The sequence below is a fragment of the Paramacrobiotus metropolitanus genome, unplaced genomic scaffold (assembly GCF_019649055.1).
Source record: "Paramacrobiotus metropolitanus isolate TYO unplaced genomic scaffold, Prichtersi_v1.0 Parri_scaffold0000034, whole genome shotgun sequence".
NCBI classification, from domain to species: domain Eukaryota; kingdom Metazoa; phylum Tardigrada; class Eutardigrada; order Parachela; family Macrobiotidae; genus Paramacrobiotus; species Paramacrobiotus metropolitanus.
In genome coordinates, this window is record NW_026570254.1 from 886,968 (window position 1) to 907,637 (window position 20,670).

General features: G+C 41.1%; 2 protein-coding genes across 2 annotated transcripts; both read right to left on the minus strand.

Annotated features, from left to right (window-relative positions):
• Positions 1-12,216: 12,216 nt before the first annotated feature.
• On the minus strand, positions 12,217-14,885 carry LOC129589409 (uncharacterized). The gene is made up of 3 exons (XM_055484166.1): positions 14,510-14,885; positions 13,135-13,397; positions 12,217-12,593 (listed from the first exon to the last, which is right to left on the minus strand). The coding sequence occupies exons 1-3, from the start codon at positions 14,583-14,585 to the stop codon at positions 12,411-12,413; spliced, it is 522 nt and encodes a 173-aa protein (XP_055340141.1). The 5' UTR covers positions 14,586-14,885; the 3' UTR covers positions 12,217-12,410.
• A 433-nt stretch (positions 14,886-15,318) lies between these two features.
• On the minus strand, positions 15,319-20,662 carry LOC129589408 (tyrosine-protein phosphatase non-receptor type 11-like). The gene is made up of 15 exons (XM_055484165.1): positions 20,055-20,662; positions 19,835-19,876; positions 18,880-19,002; positions 18,557-18,751; positions 18,326-18,494; positions 18,136-18,252; positions 17,870-17,977; positions 17,703-17,799; positions 17,566-17,645; positions 17,320-17,463; positions 16,945-17,076; positions 16,727-16,881; positions 16,552-16,628; positions 16,322-16,479; positions 15,319-15,893 (listed from the first exon to the last, which is right to left on the minus strand). Exons 2-15 carry the CDS (start codon positions 19,846-19,848, stop codon positions 15,729-15,731), a joined length of 1,734 nt encoding a protein of 577 aa, XP_055340140.1. The 5' UTR covers positions 19,849-19,876; positions 20,055-20,662; the 3' UTR covers positions 15,319-15,728.
• Positions 20,663-20,670: the final 8 nt, after the last annotated feature.

Consider the following 20,670-nt stretch of genomic DNA (forward strand, 5'->3'; position numbering starts at 1 on the left):
GAATTCGCCTATGTAAAAATATGGACAACTTGTGTGTCTGTCTGCTGCTGACTGCAGCAGTCAGCTATGGTGGGACGGAAAAGTTTGACGCGCCGCTGACGCATGGTGGCTCAGTGGATTTTATGAGTCAGTTGGACATTTTGTGTGTATGCGACTTGCGCTTATAAGCAGGCAAAAGCAGAGAACGATTGCGCCAAAGTTTAGCTGTTTCAGAATCAGCCGCCGTGGCCAAATAATATTCTCCTTACGGATAGACGATAGTTGATACTCTCCCGCTACGGCAAGTCAGACTCTAATTCACCATTTGTTCACGTCAGTTAAAACTACTTGTATGTATGAAAAGTTGCAGCTAGTTATGCACGATGATGGTATTATCGTGACCCTAAGCGGATGGCGGGCAGCGTTAAAAGAGGTTTTATGATTTCATGCCAGTAATTCATGGCCCTGACATTTTTTTCTTTCATTATAATTGAATAATAAACGGGCCGGCTCGTCTTGTGGAACACTCACCAGCAATGGAGCGATTCAAGCGTGAATTTCCAATACAATCACAGGTACTCCTAACTTGTAAGGTATATGCACTCCTACGTTATTATTAGTCGTAAAACGCGACGAAAACCAGATTGTAACGTAAAAGGCTGTGTTTCGCCTTACTTATTTGATAATTCCATTATTGTTGGGTTCATAATTATTTTCCATTGAGTACCGGGGTTTTTGCTGCAGTGCCGGCATAATGTCCTATGATAAAACAGTTTTCTCCTTGGCTTCCTTTCAATAGAGCGTACACAGGCGTTAGGACGGAATAAGTGGCTGAATGCATTCAGACCACAAGCGACCGACAGGTTGTGTGTGAATGTGTGCTGAATCAGGCTGATAACTGTAATCCGCTGCCTTTTTTTGCGTCTAAAGGAATACACGGGAGCTGAATGCGCTTAACATTGAGCTTTTTTGTGTAAAAAAACGTGTTCAGAAAATGACTCCTGAATGCGGTAAAGGAGACTCTGTGTTTCCTTGATTGGACTGATGATCGTGTGAAACCTGAGATGGAAATGCGAGCGGCAAATGTTTTGCAAACGCTGTAAACGAAAGGCTGCCTTTCATCGGTTTAGCCGGTTAGGGTGGATACGGGTTAATGCTTTATCGACGGTTTCGTTTTGGTAATACCCACTGTTATAATACATATGTATATCGGCTTTTTACCTCGGCTATTCATCAGAAAAAATGGAATTAGTAATCTGTAATAGTACCGGGCAAGCAATCCAGATACATACTCAGCCGGTTTTAAGAGCGCTATACATACGTCGGCCTGATTTCTCCCATGGGTTCGATGTAATGGTTTTCGTTTGTGATCTTATATGGATTAGCTGAGGTGCATTCTTAATTTCTTAGCAAAAATTAATTTACCAGACTCGGTGTTTAAACCGGCAGCAGGATGTCGCATCACCTGCTTTGCCTCCCGAGTAACACAATTATTTATCGAATTGACTGCCAGTTCAATAAGAAGGCCATGTTGTAGCATCTGTTCGCTGTGCAATAATGGATTAATACATCGGAAAAATTTTCGATTTTTCTTTCTGTTCGCTGAAGTTTCCCTGCACGTTAAATGTCTTCGTTAATGGATTCTAACAATAAAATATGTTGTTGTTACTGGTCAAAGTATACGTATATATTTAGCAAAATTTTGCAGTTTATTGTGAATAATGTGAATTAAAGTATCGTACTCTGCTGTACTTTATATTGTAAATCTAGAATAATCGAACAGCTGCAGCATGTACATCGGTTTCTGTATTGTCAGAGCGTGATTTTCGTGAAAAATTGTTAACCATCAGAAGTAGGATGGCAATGCGCTCGTAAGATCGTAAATACGCGATATTTTCTGAAGCGGATGTTTGTCGTCAGTTAATTAATTCGTGACTCGCATGACGAAATGTGTGACGTTTTTTTCCGCTGGACAATAAATTTTTGATGATCGATATTTCCCTTTTATACTGTCAAGCATATCCAACCTTTGAGTGAGATAGGCATGTTGTCATTATACAGTGTACTAGTAACAGTACTTCGTATTAAATTTTGTGAAATTTCACTTTGATAGCTATATATTGTGAAAGTTTACTGACTGCGAGTGCGGTGACGTTTGACGCACCCTGTTAGCGGCATACCGAGTAATGAAAATGAAGTTATGCAAATCTGCCGGTGGACGTATGCTAGTTGGCCACGTTAAGTGTGCTCAGTGCCCCCTGGAGACTGCAGTTTCCTGTTATTTAAACACACAGCACAAACTGATAATACATCAAGCGTCTTATTAATAATATCGGCCATTGCAGGTGGATAGTGATGGGATAACGACCGGTGGCGGGGAAGGTGTTGTGGAGCGCAGTTGTAGCTGGCAGATGCAGCGAGCGGTCTCCGGGGATCAATCAGGTCTGTCAGGGGAAATTGTGAAGGTTTCTGATGGAGCGAATGTCATGCCGTACGATCTGTGTGTGTTGCGGTCTAAGTGGCATGTTTAGGTGTCCGAATGACGCATGAATGCCGTCAAAGTTGTGATTTGGCCTGGCCTGACTGCTTGGTCAGGCAGACAGCAAGCAGAAAGGAAGATGGGCCAACCTACTGCGGGAAATCGAAAGAAAAAAATGACCACGAACCACCCGCCTCTAAAGCTGTTGTGCATGTATGAATATTATTAAGCACCCTGGGGCAGTATTTTGCTCTTGCCCGTGAAGTGTGGTTTTCCCCATTTTTGGAAGCGGGCCCGCTTGAAAAAAACTAGCAGGACCGATTGGGCTGTCATTTGCTGGGAGCTTGAATTATGAGGCAATATGGCTATATGAAATATTAGTCGCGACTGCATCAGCTGTGTCGTCTTGAGGGTGCAAATATTGAAAAGAGAGAGGGTTGTGTTTGCTTTGTGTATTGCGGGAGATGGAGGGAGTTAGTGAGCTGTCAGGAATAGAGGGATAACACTGCTTCCTAATGGGACAACAAGTATCTGTACAGATGCGGCCGGCCAGGGTTAAGGAATCGGCGTGTGTGGAATTAGAACAGTGCTCTGCCTTCGGGCGGTGATTGGGGGGAAATGTATCGGCCAGTTTGTCAGAGGAAGAATCGTCTCAATTGGTTCGTGTTTTACGCGGATTTGTACGGGTGTCGACATATTCTTTTGGTCGGGGAGGAACAGTAGCGGTAGTGGAGGAAGAAAAGTTCCAAACCGGATCCGGCACAGACCATACGAGTATGGCATAATATTATGTCTGCTTTTCGCTGTTTGTCTGCATCTGTACGGTGCGTACCATCTATGTAAGTTAAACTTTAAAGCATTTTGGTGATCGGCGTTTTTGCACTAATATTCATACTGCTTTGATAAGCACAGGGCCAGTGTTGCATAGCCGGCAGTTGCGCTATGTTCGCTTGCCTTGGCGCTTGAAGAGTCTGTCCATCTTTAATAATCACTGAATCAGCTCTAGGTAAAAAGAAGCACTTGAAAAGAGAGACTTTTAAGTTGATTGAATTATTTCAGTGGCGCGCGCGCTTACTTTGACTTTAACTGACTTCATGTTTGTGTGTAGCGGCGTTTTAGGCTTGCACTGCTTGCAGCAATGTCCTTGGCATTTTTGTGCTTAACTGTCTGCTGTGTTGTTTGAACCTCGGACGGTGCAGAAAAATGGTTTGTCGGCATTTTTCCGTTTGATTTAGTTCTGTGTTGCATGTACGTATATATCCGTGAATCAAAGCCCGCGTTTGAAAGGCAGAAAGGGCGGCATACTCCATCAACAAGTTGAACAGGAAATAGAAATGGACCAAAAGGTGTAAGTTCTAATCGAAAGATATTTTGTGGTATAACAATCGTAAAAGTTTTGTAATTTGCGAAGAGATACTAAAAATGTGGCATCAGTGGTATGGTACAGATGAACTACTTACCGGTTAGTGTATACTTCTAGTATATTATTTATTATTATCGTCGCTCTCCTGTGTTTAATCAGCATAGTGCCAGTAATTATAAGAAAAGGTAAAATATGCTGCGCAGATTACAAGGAATGGTTTGGATAATTACAGCATTAGAATTTGTTAGTTCATGCTTCCATCAGCTGATTTGAAAATAAGATTTAGTAAAACAGCCGTTGCTGAGTGTTCACAGCAGAACAAAACTGCTGCAGCGAATAGTAAAAACTGAAATCGGAAGTGCAAAGTTGTCAAAAAAAGCGAAATGACTTACATTTGCGTTTCCGCAGTTGTTTAGTATTCATGCAGTTCGCTGTGATGTTTATTGTTTGCTGTCTGACTGATGTTTTGGCGCTGGTTGTCATTGTGGCAATGAACGCAAAATTAGAGCAGGTGAAGCGTGTGGTTGCATTAAGCGGAGAATAGCCATAGAGTGCGCATTGTGTTTGCGTAGTGTCTGGATATATTGGAGGCCAAATGAGGATCGCGGAAGCTGTCGGTTGAGGAAATGAAGCGGCATCCGTTACCAGCCTTATAAATGTGTTAGCGGCAAGCTGTCTGCCGTGCACCTCTCTTTATGGGTGCACATGAGGCCAGACGGCTTTGATGGTCTGAGCTGAACTGCTGCTGATGTTTAAGGTAAATGTCCGCGTAATTGTTCCGCAAGACCGAGTGATTGAGTAATTACCAAGTGGCCACCATGTATTTCTTCACTTACTTCGCTTCGCTGGCATAGAAAAGGTGATAATGGTCTGAACAACTTTTCACCATATTCACAAATAAACTGCCGGTACGTGTGCTGTGGCGCAATTAGATTACGACCACTCGCGATATGCTAGTCGGCGAGTGAATATTTTTTTGCCTCTTGAATAGTTTTTTCCCCTATCGTTCAGCGAAGAATGTGTGTATCCGCATTCTTAAATGGCTGTGGGTAATTTTTCGCATATTTTCCATCTGACGCGATTGCCGGAATAGCTGCTTTGTTGTCTAACGACGGACAGAGTTCAATGTGTAAAGTTCGCATTTTTCTCCCAAGTTGTGTTACTTACTTTAATATCTTGCGTGCCAGTCAGCGCAGCATTCCGTACCCGAGTCCGAATTTGTTTTATTTTCCCGGGTGACGCCACAAATACCGGCGTTTATCTTGTCGTGCGATAAGAAGCGAGCAAGCGTTTCTTATGTCGTAATGGAATTTGTCGCTTTTCCCATTAGCTGATAGACTATTGCCGTACCGGTTCATTCAATGGGAAGGGAAAATAATAATGCGTGCTCCGCGAAACGTCGGCGCTCTGCAGCGGTACAATACACGCAGACTTCGATTATACGGTACTTGTACACAAGGCAGACAGACTGTATTCTTTTGTAATTTTTTCTCAGTGTCGTATTTACATCGGTTTTCCGGGGCGACTAGCCTGGCCTGCAGTGGTAGTAGATTTCTCGTTGCGTTGGGTACCCACCGATTAATGCTGAGAGTAGCGTTTTGTTAGAGTGCAGCCCACGAATGTGCAGATTTTGTGTTAATATCAGATTCTGTACTTCTGTACGTACTATGTAGTGTACTTACTTTAATATGTGTCGCGGCAGTCGGCGGTACCCGGGCGCTGCGCCCAAATGCAACGAGCAGACAGTCAAGGATAACTGCAGTGAAAGTTGAGCTAATTCTACGGCACAGTGCCCGACAATTTGTTACCCATTTTGATGGACGGTATTTTATTGTCAAATGCAGTGATTAGACAAGTTAGTATTGCTGGGCTTGAAGTGTGATGATAGTCGTGATCAGTATGCCGCGGCGGTACATTCTCTTTACGTGTCTATCGTCATTCGCCCTGTAACGAGTCCACCATAGTGCACCGCACAGTGCGGCTATAAAACGAATGGATTGATTTGGGCATTCTTGTGAAGTGTTAGTTAACCCAGTTACACTGGAGTAGACTATTATTCCACATGTATTCGTTTTTAAATTTTCATTTTCCGTCGCACTGACTTGCCGCTGTTGGGATGTCGGGTTGCGGATCAGTGTAGAGAGATTGACCGGCATGGATTCCGTCGCTGTATCTTTTCCGGCTGTAACAGGTATGCATGATCAAGTAGGATAATGGCTACCTACATACATCCATGTTTAGAAAACTCTATTCTTGTACCGTGATGTGAATATCCCTTCCGGTACGTACACTGTAATATGGCGTTCCATCACGGTGATTTGCATCTTAAAATTTGAAAGTTGCGTTACATGTGCAGGTTTCCAAAAATTTGGAATATAGATATGGCTGTATATTGATTCTAACGGTAAATACACCGTAGCTATTTCACTGGGGTAGTAGCCTAACCGGTATGTCTGTACTGTATGTGTGATAATCAATAAGATTTAAGTGAATTGAGCAATTGTCTTTAATTTGACAAGGCACTCAATTTCATGGTATCATGCTTTCAGAATCAGTTTGTTTCTTGAATAATTAAGTAACTGCAGCTCTCCCAGAGATCGGCCACAATTTTCGATATTTATCGGAAGGCTATACTCTAAATTTAAAAGCTCATAAGACCGCAGATTGTTCAATGTACTCTCAGTTTGCACGGTAATCTGCATTTTACATTGATTCTAAATTTGAGTTTGTACTTGCAGTGTCTGTATAGCTGTATTTAATTTATTTTGTTAGCGATTGTTAGCCATGACATACTTACTTATTATTGAACTACGCATGTTTTCCTGTTGTAAGATTGTATCAGGGAAATTGTTGAATTTTAATGAAACGATATCACGCAGAGATAATCTCGCAATCCCGTTTACAGTTGCGTTTTATCTACCGGCATGTAGCAACGTTTTGAAGTCGAATCGTTACGTAAAATTTCGGTATACGTACACGGATTGATTGCCTGAACTCGCTGCCAGATATGAATGCGGTGTTTGTGAAAACTTTTCTCTTCCAGTGACGTACCGTGTTGGCAAGTAATGCTTCGTCATTTTTATAAAAACACCAGTGAATGAGTTGCCGGCGACTTCAGGCGAGTGACCTGATTACGTACTGATAAGGATAATGCGGATTTTTCACTTACTGCCGCGGCTTTTTTTTGCTAATCTAATAGGACATGCATACGGCTTTGATTTCCCATCGTGTTTTGAACTGTTCGCTGAATTGGATTTCCCTTAGGTATCGAACACTGCCTCCGCGGCGCTGTTTTTGTTGCTTCGAGTGTTGTCCGACAGTCAACGCGTACTTTCACCATTTATTAAATATGATTTTTGTGTGTTTGAGCATTTTTTTCCTGAACCAGCACATAAATTTGACAAGGTAACAGTTTTGATTGCATTGTCGAGCATCGCTGTATGGAGTCGCATAGAAAAAGCGAGTTGGGCAAAAAAATCTTTCCGGCCAGGAGCTGTCTGTGTTGGCCGTATGCCGCCACAGGGTGAGGCGGTTACGGTTAAGTGACAGACGAGAAATGCGGTGTAGCGGGGTTAAACGGCTGATTCGTCTGTGGCCGTGTTTTGTATTCAGGAACGATAACAATGCGCATTTTTTATTCGAGAAATAACCAGACACTGCTGTCATTGCCAATGCATTTGCAATAGAAGTATGCTTTTTCGAGTGACTCTCACGTATTGTAGCAACAATATTCCTACCATTTTTGAAGGCGTTTTAGCGTTTCGTGATCGATTGTCTGGGGTGTTTGAGGGGTGGAAAATACAGCTGCGCACAGACGATGTACAATACTTGTGCCACTCGCCCTGTACTTTTATTAATATCGCGTTTTTCGTCATGAACCGGTTACATACGGATACCATACGAGTAAACAATCTGTGCACGAAACACTGTACGTACAAGAAGTGCTCTGTACCGGTACGGAAACATCAGCTAGTGCATTATTCGCCAGCGGATTGTGACCATTTAAAGAGGTCGTATGTTGTGTTGATGAGAAAGTGCTGATGGTTGCCGCTGGAAAGGTGAACATTCGCCAATGAGTAATTTCGTTTAATGACTGCGCACTCGTCTGCGGCATCATAGTTGGCTGGCCGGCTTTTAAAGCCGTCTGTGTCGCTGTTGCTTCGGCTGGGTCTAGCTTAATAAACATTGCACTGTCTGCTCGTTTTTGCAAAAAAGAAGCTGCATTGCAGCATTGTAAAATTCAGCTGGCTGCGCTTACATTAACATTGGGCGCAGTTATCTGTATAACTCAGCATGCCTTTCGCCGAAATGAAACGCAGCCGCCCGGTACCGTGATTGGTTGGTTAAACTGCATTACTTCCGTGGCTATCGGTGTGTGTACCGGGTATGGAATATCCAGTGTGACTGTGTCTGTGCCAGCGGAGCCTATGTTTTTTCCTATTGATAATAGTTTGATTTAATAACGCATTGGCCTGTAACGAGCTGGCCATAAAAGCCTCTCGTCTGGATCATGGGCGCAAATCGCACGAGTAAAAAGTTGCTTTCCGTGCCGTATGATGTCCTCGAACAGGTAAGTATCCATTCGTGCACTGATAATTCCGCCATATTCATTCGCCATTCGGCGTCTACTCTGTGATTTGATTTCATGATGATGATCCCCCCGGCATGCAGTTAGAGCAGGGCCCGTGTGCTCACAATTGTGCAGTGTTAAATTTGTGGGGTTTATTCGTGCCGGTTGAGAGTGATGTTGTGCGGTTATCCCCCTGATCAACTAGCAGCCGGAAACCGGAAGCAGATGTCGGCACATCCGTGCCGAGACCGCACGGTGTGGTTAATGAGTGGGAAAAACTATACGGGACTCTATTCTTTACTCCATTGTGATACATGAAGATATCGGATGGATGTTTGTTTTTCTGGACTGTCGAAGGAATTAGGCGACGTTTCATGTGGTGGTATGAAGTAGCGATCGAAATGAACCTCTTAATACTGCCGCATTGAACGCCAGCTGATTCGCTTCGTTTCAACGCAACATGTTATCCGCCCGGAATCGCCATATATCCATGTATGTGAGACGCCGGTACACCGCCGCTGGACAACGACCGGGGGTGTTGGGTGATCTAGGTGGCGGCTGCACTGCTCTCTAAGCGCCGGCCACGCTCCAGCGTTTAATTGGAGCAGATGTACTGATGATGCCGTTTTTAGATTTGTCAGTGATGCCCGCGTTCTGATGCGACATGCAGAGCTAATTTTACAACAGCTCCCCTATGTAAACTGTCAGCGGAAGAGGCCGGTAAAGATGGCAGAGAGCGGAGCGGAAAAAACGGTTTGGGCGACGGGGTCAGTGGTTGCGCTGATTGGGAAAAGTGTTTGTCTTTTCGAATGTAAACAGAGAGAATACGCTTATGTGTGTGCTGTCTTGGCTGGTAATCTTCGTGTCTTCCCTTTACACACTTGGTGTCTTATGTTTCAGCGAAAGATGCTGCGTTTCCCAAAGTGTCTACAGATCGCCAGACAGCATACGATGATACCCACCGGAAATCCCTCGAGGGTCCTCAATATGGGCGAAGAAATGCCGGACGAGTCAGAAAGCGGGTGTGGACAGCTGTCTGATGTTTTTGTGAACAGATTATTATGGAAAGTTAATTGATATTAGTCGGGAAATTCGTGTAATCCGGGGTGAAAGCGCCTTAGCTTTTTTACAGATTATTCAGCCGTTTCTACCCAGAGGGCAATCCCCTGGAGGTCCGAATTAACGTGATCTATGGGTAGATAGCGGCATTTATGATCTGACAAGTGGTATTGTTTTTCATTTATCGATGATTTTCATTTTTATGTCCTGCTGCTCATTCATTTGGCCTTCGAGCTGCGTTTACTCACATTGCACAATTATTCCGGTTGCTAATAAATTCATTCGGAAAAGCGGTAAAATGTGTTTTCTCGTTAGATGATTTCTTGTTTGTGAATAAACTAGTAGGGACTTTTAAAGTCTGAAAATTTAGCATAATGCTCAACGTCAAAATTAGTCTTTCTTGGATTTCACAGTCACAGAAGTGTTCGTATGTATGCATCGGAGAGTGCTATCGATGTATGTTAAAATTTGATGCATAGGTGCAATTACAAATTGATTAAAATTTACTGCACGTCAGAAGTTTCCAGTTTTGTGCTAACAATGTTTTTCCTCATTCGGATTTTCTTGTACCTTCTGTGGACGTAAGTATCGCGTTTGATTATCATATTCCTACAGTTTATTTAGTTGTTGACGTTTTTACGCATTTTCGCCCCAGCGCTTTCACCCCGCTGTTGCTCCGGGATCCGTGACCTTACCAATGTCATACGATGGTTTCTGTACAGCTACTGCGTAGTTATGATATGCTTTGTTGTAGTATTTGTGCAGGGTATTTCATTTATCACAGACTGCGAAGGCATGCTTGTTAGAGAATATCAAATATCACCAGTCAATGTGCTAATTAAAAACCGTAAAATTTAATTCTTCTTAAACGTTGCACATTTCCCATTTCATTTCAACTTTGCACATTGTCAGGCCGGTGCTTTTCGCTGTACAGTTCGCATTTCGCTTCGGTTACATTCACATGGACTTGCATGTAAGAGCATCGTTCACATTTGCACAAAACCGTACATATGCAGTCAGCAATTCAAACTGGGAAACGTACCACGAATTTAATTCATAGATTCAGAGCGATCGGATTTGCTACATGCGATTACCGGTTTCAAATAGTTATCGATTACAGGTACTTCCGGTGCCTGCGGTAATGCCATACTTCTGTACGCGGCAATAAATACTTCAATTCCATTCCATGCAAATTGAATTTGTTTATGTAGAACACTTGGCAAGTAGATCACATACATCTTTATTGGTTATTTTCGCTGCAACGCAAGAGAACCAGGAAGAAAAAACAAAAGGATCATGATTGTGCCAGTGAAATAAGTGCACTTGTACTGTGAGCTACAATTGAAATTTCAAGGTAAATTAAGAATGTTAACATCTTGTTGCTCCTGGTACAGTTTTATATGTAGGCAGTATATCTTGTTCAAGAATCGATTCATAATCAGAATTTTAAGAAACGGAAGAACGAAAGTTAAAAAAATTAAAATGCATTAATTGCTGTACTTGTACGCTTTTTTTATCTGTAGACACCACATTTTTTCGGCAATTAACCCCGAAAAAAGCTGCTCTCATGCTGTTTGCAAAAAATATAGAAACGCTAAGCAGGAAAGAAAATGCATTGTTAGTGTTCTTACAAGCCTTATTAAAGCAAAAAGCAACACTGAATAAGCACACAGATCTGGAATCGTCAACACAGTACTTAATCTTAAATTAGAGATCGTATCGTTCGAATAAAATGTGTTTTGCGTGGAAATTTGCGCAATGTGTTATTGCTAATAGGTTGACTAAAAAATTAGCGACCTACAAAGAACTACAGTTAAGTTTGGAATTTATTGTACTGAAGTTAAAACATTAATGTTTATATTTGTTGGCTTTGTCGGAACATGTTGTATTTTCTTTTGTCGGAATCAAGACATTATGACAAAATGACTATATTGTATTACAATTTGTGTTGATAATATGTGCGTATGTTATTGTTGGTATGAATCTTGTGCTCGGCAAAGGCTGTGGTGTAGACAGAGTGCTGCATTGTTTAGCGGCGTACAGTACATATAAATTATAAATAGTATGCAAAATAATTTTCAGCGCAAGTCTTGACCAGTATTTAAAACGACATTCTTAATGTCCTGATTTACCAAATTACCGATGAAAGCCTGGATAAGTTACAAAAGTATCGAGGAAGATAGGTGTGAGTACATTAATCCTAGAGTAGCTTCTCATTCTGGTAAATCGGTGAATCTACGAGTACAGACTGTAGTTCTGATAAATTGTTGTACGCTTAGGACTACTTCTACTTTTGCAACGCCAAGCCAATAAAGTCAATTTCTTGTTTTCTTACAGACATAATATAATTTGCGGTAAACATGAAACAGTTTGTTAACAATCAGCAGTCCGAATTGTAATTCGACCAATTTTTCGTATAAACAGAATGTGTTTTTTGGGACAAAGCAATCCAGAACCAAAAACAGCCACAAGCACAAATACAAAATTGTTATTACGACACGGCATTATAGTGGCTCATACCTTGAAACAAGTACAATTAACGTCCAATGTATTGTGTAGTACTGTACATGCAAAGGTTCAGTAGCTTGGTTGCAGTTTACTATGTAGTACTGGTTTGCGTGCAAAGTTTTGAAATATAATTGTTTTAATTTCAGTTCTTGAATACTTATTTTGGGACCTCGAAAAAGTTAATCGACTGTTTGAAATCGTACACGCTATTGTTCGCACGTTAAGCTTAATGCATTAAAAACTGATGCACATAGCAGATAAAAAAATACTGTAACTGTTATTGGTTGCAACACCAGAGGTGCCGGTTCAATTGGGTTATTTTGACGTAACCATTCAAATGAACATCGGTATACAATTAACTCCACTAAAAGTTTTGCTTTTTTTATAGTTCAGAAGGGAAATGTATATATGACCGACGTGGTTGTCAACGATTTTACATTCTTTCGCTCTTTTCATGGCCGTCTGAACTTTTTCCGCTCGTGTGGCGCTTCGTCGGTTTCTGCTCCGCGAACTACAACAGCAGCTACTACCCCAAAAATGACTTCCCATACAGCGACGGCCATCATCGTGGCGCCCATGATTTGCACCTTATGCGCCGCTTCGCAATGAGGGGCATAATAATAAATCCATGGCACCTAAAGCATAAAATCTCAATTAACAATCAACAAGCACAGTTTTATATGAACACTACGATAATAATATTTTTGTTCACTACAGCAGTTATGGCGTCTATAAATGCCTTTAGTGGTAAGAAACTCCTAAATTTAAAACAGACGAATACTTTTACAATAGTTATAGGCAATGTCGTTTGACCTTTCGCAATTTCTAGGCTTTGCCACAATATGCACATTATACAGGTCATCAACGGCTTGTAATACAGTAGAAATTTTTTACTGAGTCTTGCAGTTAACTGAGTGTAAGTAAAGATTTAGTGTAGTACGAATACGGTTCTTCAGTTACACATAACATAAAATGCATATACGATTAATGAAATACAAATGCTTTTTGTAACAGCGCTCGATCGAAATGGCGCGCTCGTTTAACCAGTAAAACGAATATTCTCTGTAACTATATGTAATAATTATTATGCTCTGCCACTTTTGTGAGCCGTACATAACGACAATAGGTGCTTGTTTGTCAAAAAGTAACGTCAATATTACACTTATAAGGGCATACAAACGGGTATTCGCAGTCAGTATAAAGGAATCCTTCGGGATCCAGAAGCCGCCATCCGACTGCAAGGGCTAACATAACCACAGCCAGCACGGACGCCAGCACATTGAAACCAATCACGACAGCACGCAGTTTTTTTGACATGGTGCAACCATGAACCACGCCAATAATCCCGGTGATGAAAATCCATCCTCCTAGCCAGGCGCCAGGGGCAAATCGTCCTTCGAATAGGCCCCAGGTGTACCAATAATGCAGCATGATATAACCTGCAACGGATGTACCGTAGTAACCCTACCATGTCGGTAGTATACACTATGTAGTGTGCGCTAACCACTAACCAGTAAGCCATAACCATAACGCAACTATACGTTGTCACTTGTCCACAACTACATAATATATCTCAAAGATAATGACTGTTATTTTTGTACATTACCAGAGTACATGATATTATAAGATGCGTTATAATCTGTAATGATGCTTAATTCCGAATACGTACGGCATAAAGAAATTATGTCCCCGAACCGTGCTCTAGGAGTACAGTACAGAGTTCGAAGGGATGTATGAATGGGCATTCCTTCCGCAATGCCCATTAATTGTTTTTGTGCATGCTCATACCATATAATCCTGGATGTCATACTCCCCACCCCAAAATAGGTAAATATTAATTTTACTGTACAAATATATAATAAAGATGGCGAAGCAGGCACTTCTTTAACTTTAAGAAGTCGGAAACATTAAACAACCAAATAATAAATAACATGCTAATAATTTAATTGCAGGTTTCTAAATTTGATCACACTTATTCGTTGCTCTATAAACATCGTTAATTGCTTATAAATCATAACAGGTGCTGAATTAAGTAGTTATGTTTTTGGCTCGAAAAACTTTATTATTTTGCTGTTTTTAAATGGCTGAATGGGTTCTACAAAATGCATCATAAAAAATGATTAACCGGTCTAAAAAGGTAAGCATAACTAGAATGGTCTTCTTGGAAAACCGAAAACATAACTTTCAAATGGAGAAGAAGCATCGTACGTTTTAATCATCAGACGATATTGCAAACGAAAGCCTTTCAAAGGTCATTACAAGATGATTTTTCGACATACAGACACTTTGCCCCATCAATTTAAAAAAACCAAACTATAGCTAGCGTGCACAGAAAATATGCACGCAGTTTTGCTGATCTCGGAATTTTTAATGGTTTTACAGTTTGACAGAAAACATGTTCTTTAAAGTGAGACATTTCTGGGTTTTCAAGATTTCTATAAGTAGTATGCTTAATACGTCGGCAGCATTAAGTACTACCGCCACAAGTATACTGAAGTACTGCGAATTTTTGCTTTAAATTGTTTTATATTATTATGTTTTCACCACTTACATGCCACTTGTAATCCAACTAAACAGAATCCAAAAAACATATTTATCCAACCGATCAACAGCGACTGGAACGACATTTTTGTTGTTTTCAGTAAGATCCGTAAAATACAGCGTATAATGGAAGCTGATGACAGTGACTTAATTCCACTTCCTTATTCCCAGGACCATCTAATAGTAACGTCAGTTTAATCACAATTAACGCCAAAATTAAAAGTTGCTGGCGTAGAATATTCTTTGGTGTTTGTGGAAATGTATGATATGGTATTACGAACCAGCGCCAAAATGGTGAGCCAAAGTTTCAAGCCATATTTACACGGTTACTCTCCATGTGTCATAGTAAGTTACTGATAGAAACTCAAACACTGCAGCTGTTTGAGGTGATAACAGTGTAGTATTAAAGCAAACTTTCCAGAGCTTTATCAGTGTGTTTTCTAAGTTTACCAAGAATTTGACCTATGAAATGGGTGACAAGCTCGCTGATACAGTAAGCATCTACCTATTGGTTCGTAAATGCCGCATTTATTACTTATGGTTACATTTATTTTGTATGCTTTTCAGAACATTTACAAGGCAGTGTTAAATTGCTCACTGCTGTTCCCACTGTGGCGTATCTAATCTAGGCAAGGTATCCGTATTCCGTACTGCAATCGTCTAATCCAGAGCACTGAGTCACTGCGCGAATATTTTCGCTATCACTTCACACTCCGCAAACTTTCGGGCTGCAGTGGCTATGCATTTTTCTAGGAAAGATGTTTCGATACCGTGTGCATCAGTTGTAGAATTAAGTATCAAAAACAGCAAATAACTATAAAACAATCAGCTCTGTTGTTCCCCATTAAATAAGCAGCGTTTTCCATTAAGCAGTAAACAAGACTAAAACACTATCGAGCATATTCAAAACAAACACTCGAAAAATAAAAATTCATAAAGAAATCTCTGACAACACATAGTTTTATAAACGTCTAGATTTAGTATTTGTAGTAAAAGAATTACCATTGTGTGTAAATATTAAATAAGAAAAAGCACTGACATAATCTAACTCGGCATGAAAACTGAGCAACAGAATAGCTGGACTCAAGCACTGCTGTCACTGTTGGACGGTCAGGAACCAAATGGAACTAACAACTACGTCTACATCGGATGTGTGCGTCAATAATACAGTCCACGCAGTCCCCATCACACGTCACGGGGATGAGATCTCATGAACAATGATATCAGATTCACTTGTTATCTCTACGTGGCGGGACTGATGGTGCGCCGGGTGGCAGCAGGGCCGGAGGAACGTTTTGTACTCCGGGCGCGGCGTTGATGGACCCCGGTGGTGTTGTGCTTTTCTGGTTGTAGGTGCTGTTCAGATTCAGATAATCTCGACCCAGAGGGCTATTCTGTAATCATCATGGCGGTTAGTAAGTGCACCCTGCGATAAAAGTAACGACCAGCGACAGATACCAATTGCAGCCAAACACAAAAAAGTCTAACCAATGCGAGGTAACCAGGGATCACTTTGGTAAACGTGATTTATTACAAAATCGTTACAAACTTTAATGTTTATTCCAGATTGTAAAACAGCTATTTCTGACATTCGTTAATCGTTATCCTTTTACCAGTCCAATTTACATTATTTTCAACAATGCGAGAAATTAAAATCCTTACAAATTATCATATGCAACAATTATAGGTGCTCTAAAGATTAAATTTAACGAAATCCCGGGTGAGGACCAATCGATATGCTTATATTTGAAACACTCTATCAAGTTTGCATACCCGGCAGATCTGCCGTTTTTTGAACTTTTTGAGACTTCTTAGTTGTTACCTGCTGTTCAGCTCTTTGTACTGGAATAATTGTATTCTGCACGTAATGCTGAACAGCCATGTAGATAAATTTGTACTGTGACTCTGCTTGTACCATTCCCGAACGGCGCTCGCGAATCATCAGCACAGTGCGATGGATATCGATTTCGCATTCAATGCCTGCAAAGTCAAAAGTTTACGGTCAAAATAACCAAAACCTTTAGTTCCAGCAAATTTTGATGTGCTCCCCACCATTCTTTCGTGCATTTTTAATATGATCAATTAAGATATCCAACACAATGAAGGTTCCTGTACGCCCGATCCCGGCACTAAAACATTTTGGGAAGACGTAACGGCATGAATATAACGTACTTGTACTGCGCAGCCAGTTGACGTAGTAATAACAGGAAGAACCGCTACTACGCACCTGCAATGCACCACCACAGGACCGGCACCAGGAATACTTTCTTGTCTATCATTAACTTTGTGCAAAAAGTTCAACACACATCCTGGGTCGGCTGGGACACCGTGATCGGGCCATGCGTGCAGATGGAATTGTGAGATTATTCGTGCGGGATCTTTCTATAACGATGCAAAACGAGCTAGGCAATTCATTCCAAGGCGTAAGAGTAACACGCTACTGACTCGCTGATTATTCTGGATTTCAAATTCTCTCAGGAAAAAGTCCGCGTATCCCGTCTCGCTTAAACAGCGCACTTTAATTGGACCATACTGCAGATCTTGTCCAAGTTCCGGCCAATATCGCGAACACTTTTGCTGTAAAACAGTCGTCGCCTTCGGAAAATAGTCATTCATTACTTCACATTTTGTCAATATGTATTTTCCACAAAGGTCGTAACGTTGAAGTGGAATTCGAAACTTAAGGGATTTGGCCCGGTACACAGCACCAAATCCGTGTACATCCGTATTTTACATTGAAATTTAAAAACGAACAATTATTTCCACATTTACTAAATTGCAGGAAAAAAACATCATTACGGTAGGTAACTAACGTCTTACGCGGTTTCTTTCGTATTCTTTCGTAGCCATTACAATAACTCGCGAGTTTTCCTGCCAGACCATTCGCCAAAAATCTCCTAAAGTATTTGGCAAACATCCCTGGATGGCAATGTACCGCTTCTGGAATTCGTTACTCTCGTCTGGCTACAGAGGGACGAATAAAACAGATTAAAACACCATAAACCTCCGGAAGCGAGAAGAAGGAGTGCTGGTTGTAGGAGTGAATTACATTACAATATTACATACATAGATGTAGTTGGCATTGATGTAATCGGAACCTGGGGTGGAATCCGTGGAATCACGCAGGATGACGCGTGTGTGATCAACTACAGCGGGCAACGTCAACCGTCAGGTGGCTTAATAAAGAATTTAATCAGTCTTACAAGGCAGGATATTTTTAAATCGATTTTTGACTTTGTTTTCCGGCTTTTGCCCTTCCTTCCTTGGATGGAGGGCGCGCAGATCTTGTTGTTGCAACGACTGCAACCAAAGGTCGATATGTTCCATTGACCGAGTAATATTAGCAGCAACAGTGTAATAATATACTTACCTCGAATTCCTCCCAAAAGCCGGACTTCATCGTCGTATGACTATCTTTCTGTAGCTCTCGCACTCGCACACAAATATCGGTAACCGGGAATTTCGTGGCGTTGTACGGCTATAAAGGCAAATAGTTTAAAATACTCACACTGTCAATGCAAGTTGTATTTCAATCAACTACCTATATTTGCACCAGGAAAGCTAAGAGATTTTAATCTGTCAAAAGTAAAAAATGTTGCGCTAGCAGGGTTTTACTATATTTTCTGAAAGACTCACATGTTTTAAAGATACCACAGTTCCTGTTGTGTCGACCATTAAATTCTTTTTGTAATGCTCGACCAAATCCGTTAAACTGTCGAAACTTTCTCCACTGACAATCTCATACTTGTTATTCTGCAGGAAACATTCGTCAGGCAAATTAAAAACCAAAATGGCCTTCGGACAGAATCAGCTGAATTTTGCATACCACGCTATTGATCATGATATGAGTGACAGGAAGTTTGTCGTCAGTTCGCACTGAGAGCACGTATTGTCCAGGTTTGCTTTGGCTTTCGCGCACCAAGAAGCTTCCGGTCTTACCCTTATCGCGCAACTGAGTTTCTGCTTCCTTTCCACTCAGGTAACCATGAAACCATCTGAGGCAAATGATTATATTTGTATCATCAATCTCTCTTTGGTTAGTTACTTTGAAAATTACCTTTCTGTGGTTGGATCCGGACACATCAACGGAAATTTCAGTTCGATAGAATCACCATTCTTTTCTCGCAGTTGTCCGGGATTCTCCATGTAAAACTGCACCAACTCAGCCAGTGTGGCAAATTTCTCACCACCGAAAAGATCATAATAATCCCCAGTATTCTGAATTTTGATGTGAGTTACTTGATTACCACGTCTGAAACGAAACAAGTCGAATATGTTGAGCCGTACCCATACATTTAATACGAAACACAGCCGGAATCCATAACGTTCTTAATATTCATTAAAATGCCTTCGGCTTCCATAGTCAGATAAATCACTCACCGAACAGATAAGGTGAACTGTCCCGGATTACTCTGACTGGGCCGACCCAAGAAACTGCCATCTGTGCCGCGAACCAACAGCTCGTCTTCGGCATCGCGTCCTGAGAGATTTGGGTGGAACCACCTATTAACAACATCGGCAAAAAGTGCTTAACAAACATCCGGAAACGTAGCACAGGCGATACATGTGGCCGTTCGTCGGCACTTCTTCTGCAAGACAGCGCGTGCTCCGCAACATGCAAATATGAAATATCACCAACAGGGCACACCTTAGGCTTACTTAATAAAAACAATTCGGAATTCATAATAACTTATTCCGATATCTTTGTAGCGGAAGATAAACTTTAGTGACTCCGCTACGTTATTTTCTCAAAAGTGATAAGATACACATTGTAATAACCATTTTCAGCGCAAAAATGATTATCGTTAGTGACTTTTCAAACAAAAATCAGCTGAGTAAAGCAGCCACAAAATGCAAATCAAAATCAACTTCAAATACTGCTATTAGTATCCAGTGTAATAATTAAATGAAAACAGATGGCAGTGCTGTAATCAAAACTCGGAAAACATCACAACACGAACGTCCAGAACGCAATGGGCCCATTCTATTACTGACTTCCCATCAAAGAATTCAAGAAACTGAATACCGAGGACACAAAAAGATTCCAGAATAACAGTAACTGCACAATAATACGGTACTCAGAATTTCCAGAAGTCTGATCTCGTGATTTGTATTTTCAGACACAAAAATGCATATCAAAATCTCAGATCGCAGGGCTAGCCGCTAATGACTACACAATTTTAAGTAGAAATTTTCCACATACTTTCACACTGCAAATCATAAATCAAATCATTTACGCAAATCATTTATGATAAATGCAAACAAAAATTATCAAATGAAACACAGCAACCCAAAAAAATTCAGATCTAACTGTTCTGGTAGCAAAGCGACTTACCTCCTAGCCATCATTAACAACCAGGCGCCAATGTAATCCTTCCTGAAATTTTTATGCAAACAGTCAATTTCAAGAAACAAAAATTCATCAAGTGCTTGGAACGAGAAAATAATATGAGTGATGAGCACCTCAATGATTGCATAACCAGCTGGCTCGGTACGACAACTTTTCCTCCTTTCAGAAGAACATATGCACTAAGCTTTAATCATTACCGACTTACAGTAAAATTACAACTTCAATCGATCAGCCTCAGAGATGCAACACTTGATGAGATTTCTTGGTTTGCTTCAGAGTAAGACAAAACTGTCGCAAAATACAACAGTATCTGAAAAATACTCCAACTGAGCGGATTCAGTGATCCCGTCGATGGTTTGACAATCGAAGTTTTCCACACGAAAAGGTAAAGAAAGTTGTCGTTATTACGTCCACGAATAATCGGCAAACAAACAAAAGCATCAAATTAAAATGATCCTTTTCTACTTTCGCGCAGCGATACAAACAGTCAAACTGCAAACAAACACCATACACTTCAAAAGGCAACAATTTAAAAAAAAGCAGGATGTCACTCATTTCAGCCATTCATCTACGAAAACTAGTGTAGAGTATGTAGACATCGGCCCCCCCACGGCGGTTGAGCTGGCGGATGATAAACTCCGCCTTATCGACGCATTGGCTGACCAATGGCTACGATACAAACATATCGATTTTCGGCTGCTGTCGGCTCCGAGCATCTGACGGTTCGGCCAGCCTGGCAGCATCCACAATCTTTGACCTCAGTCCCTTGATCTCGATTCCCAACGTTCAGACTCCAGAGTCCTTCGACACCAGCGAGATTA

Bases quoted from the DNA above. Each gene is read 5' to 3' on its own strand.
- LOC129589409 (XM_055484166.1), bottom strand. From the start codon at position 14,585: ATGTCGTTCCAGTCGCTGTTGATCGGTTGGATAAATATGTTTTTTGGA. The intron at 13,398-14,509 runs GTAAGTGGTGAA...CATCCGTTGCAG, and splicing joins AGTTGGATTACAAGTGGCAT to GTTATATCATGCTGCATTAT. The intron at 12,594-13,134 runs GTATGCCCTTAT...TTTATGCTTTAG, and splicing joins CTGACTGCGAATACCCGTTT to GTGCCATGGATTTATTATTA.
- LOC129589408 (XM_055484165.1), bottom strand. The intron at 17,646-17,702 runs GTAAGACTGATT...TGCCCGCTGTAG, and splicing joins ATTTAAAAATATCCTGCCTT to TTGATCACACACGCGTCATC. The intron at 16,629-16,726 runs GTGCGTAGTAGC...AAAATGTTTTAG, and splicing joins CCTGTGGTGGTGCATTGCAG to TGCCGGGATCGGGCGTACAG.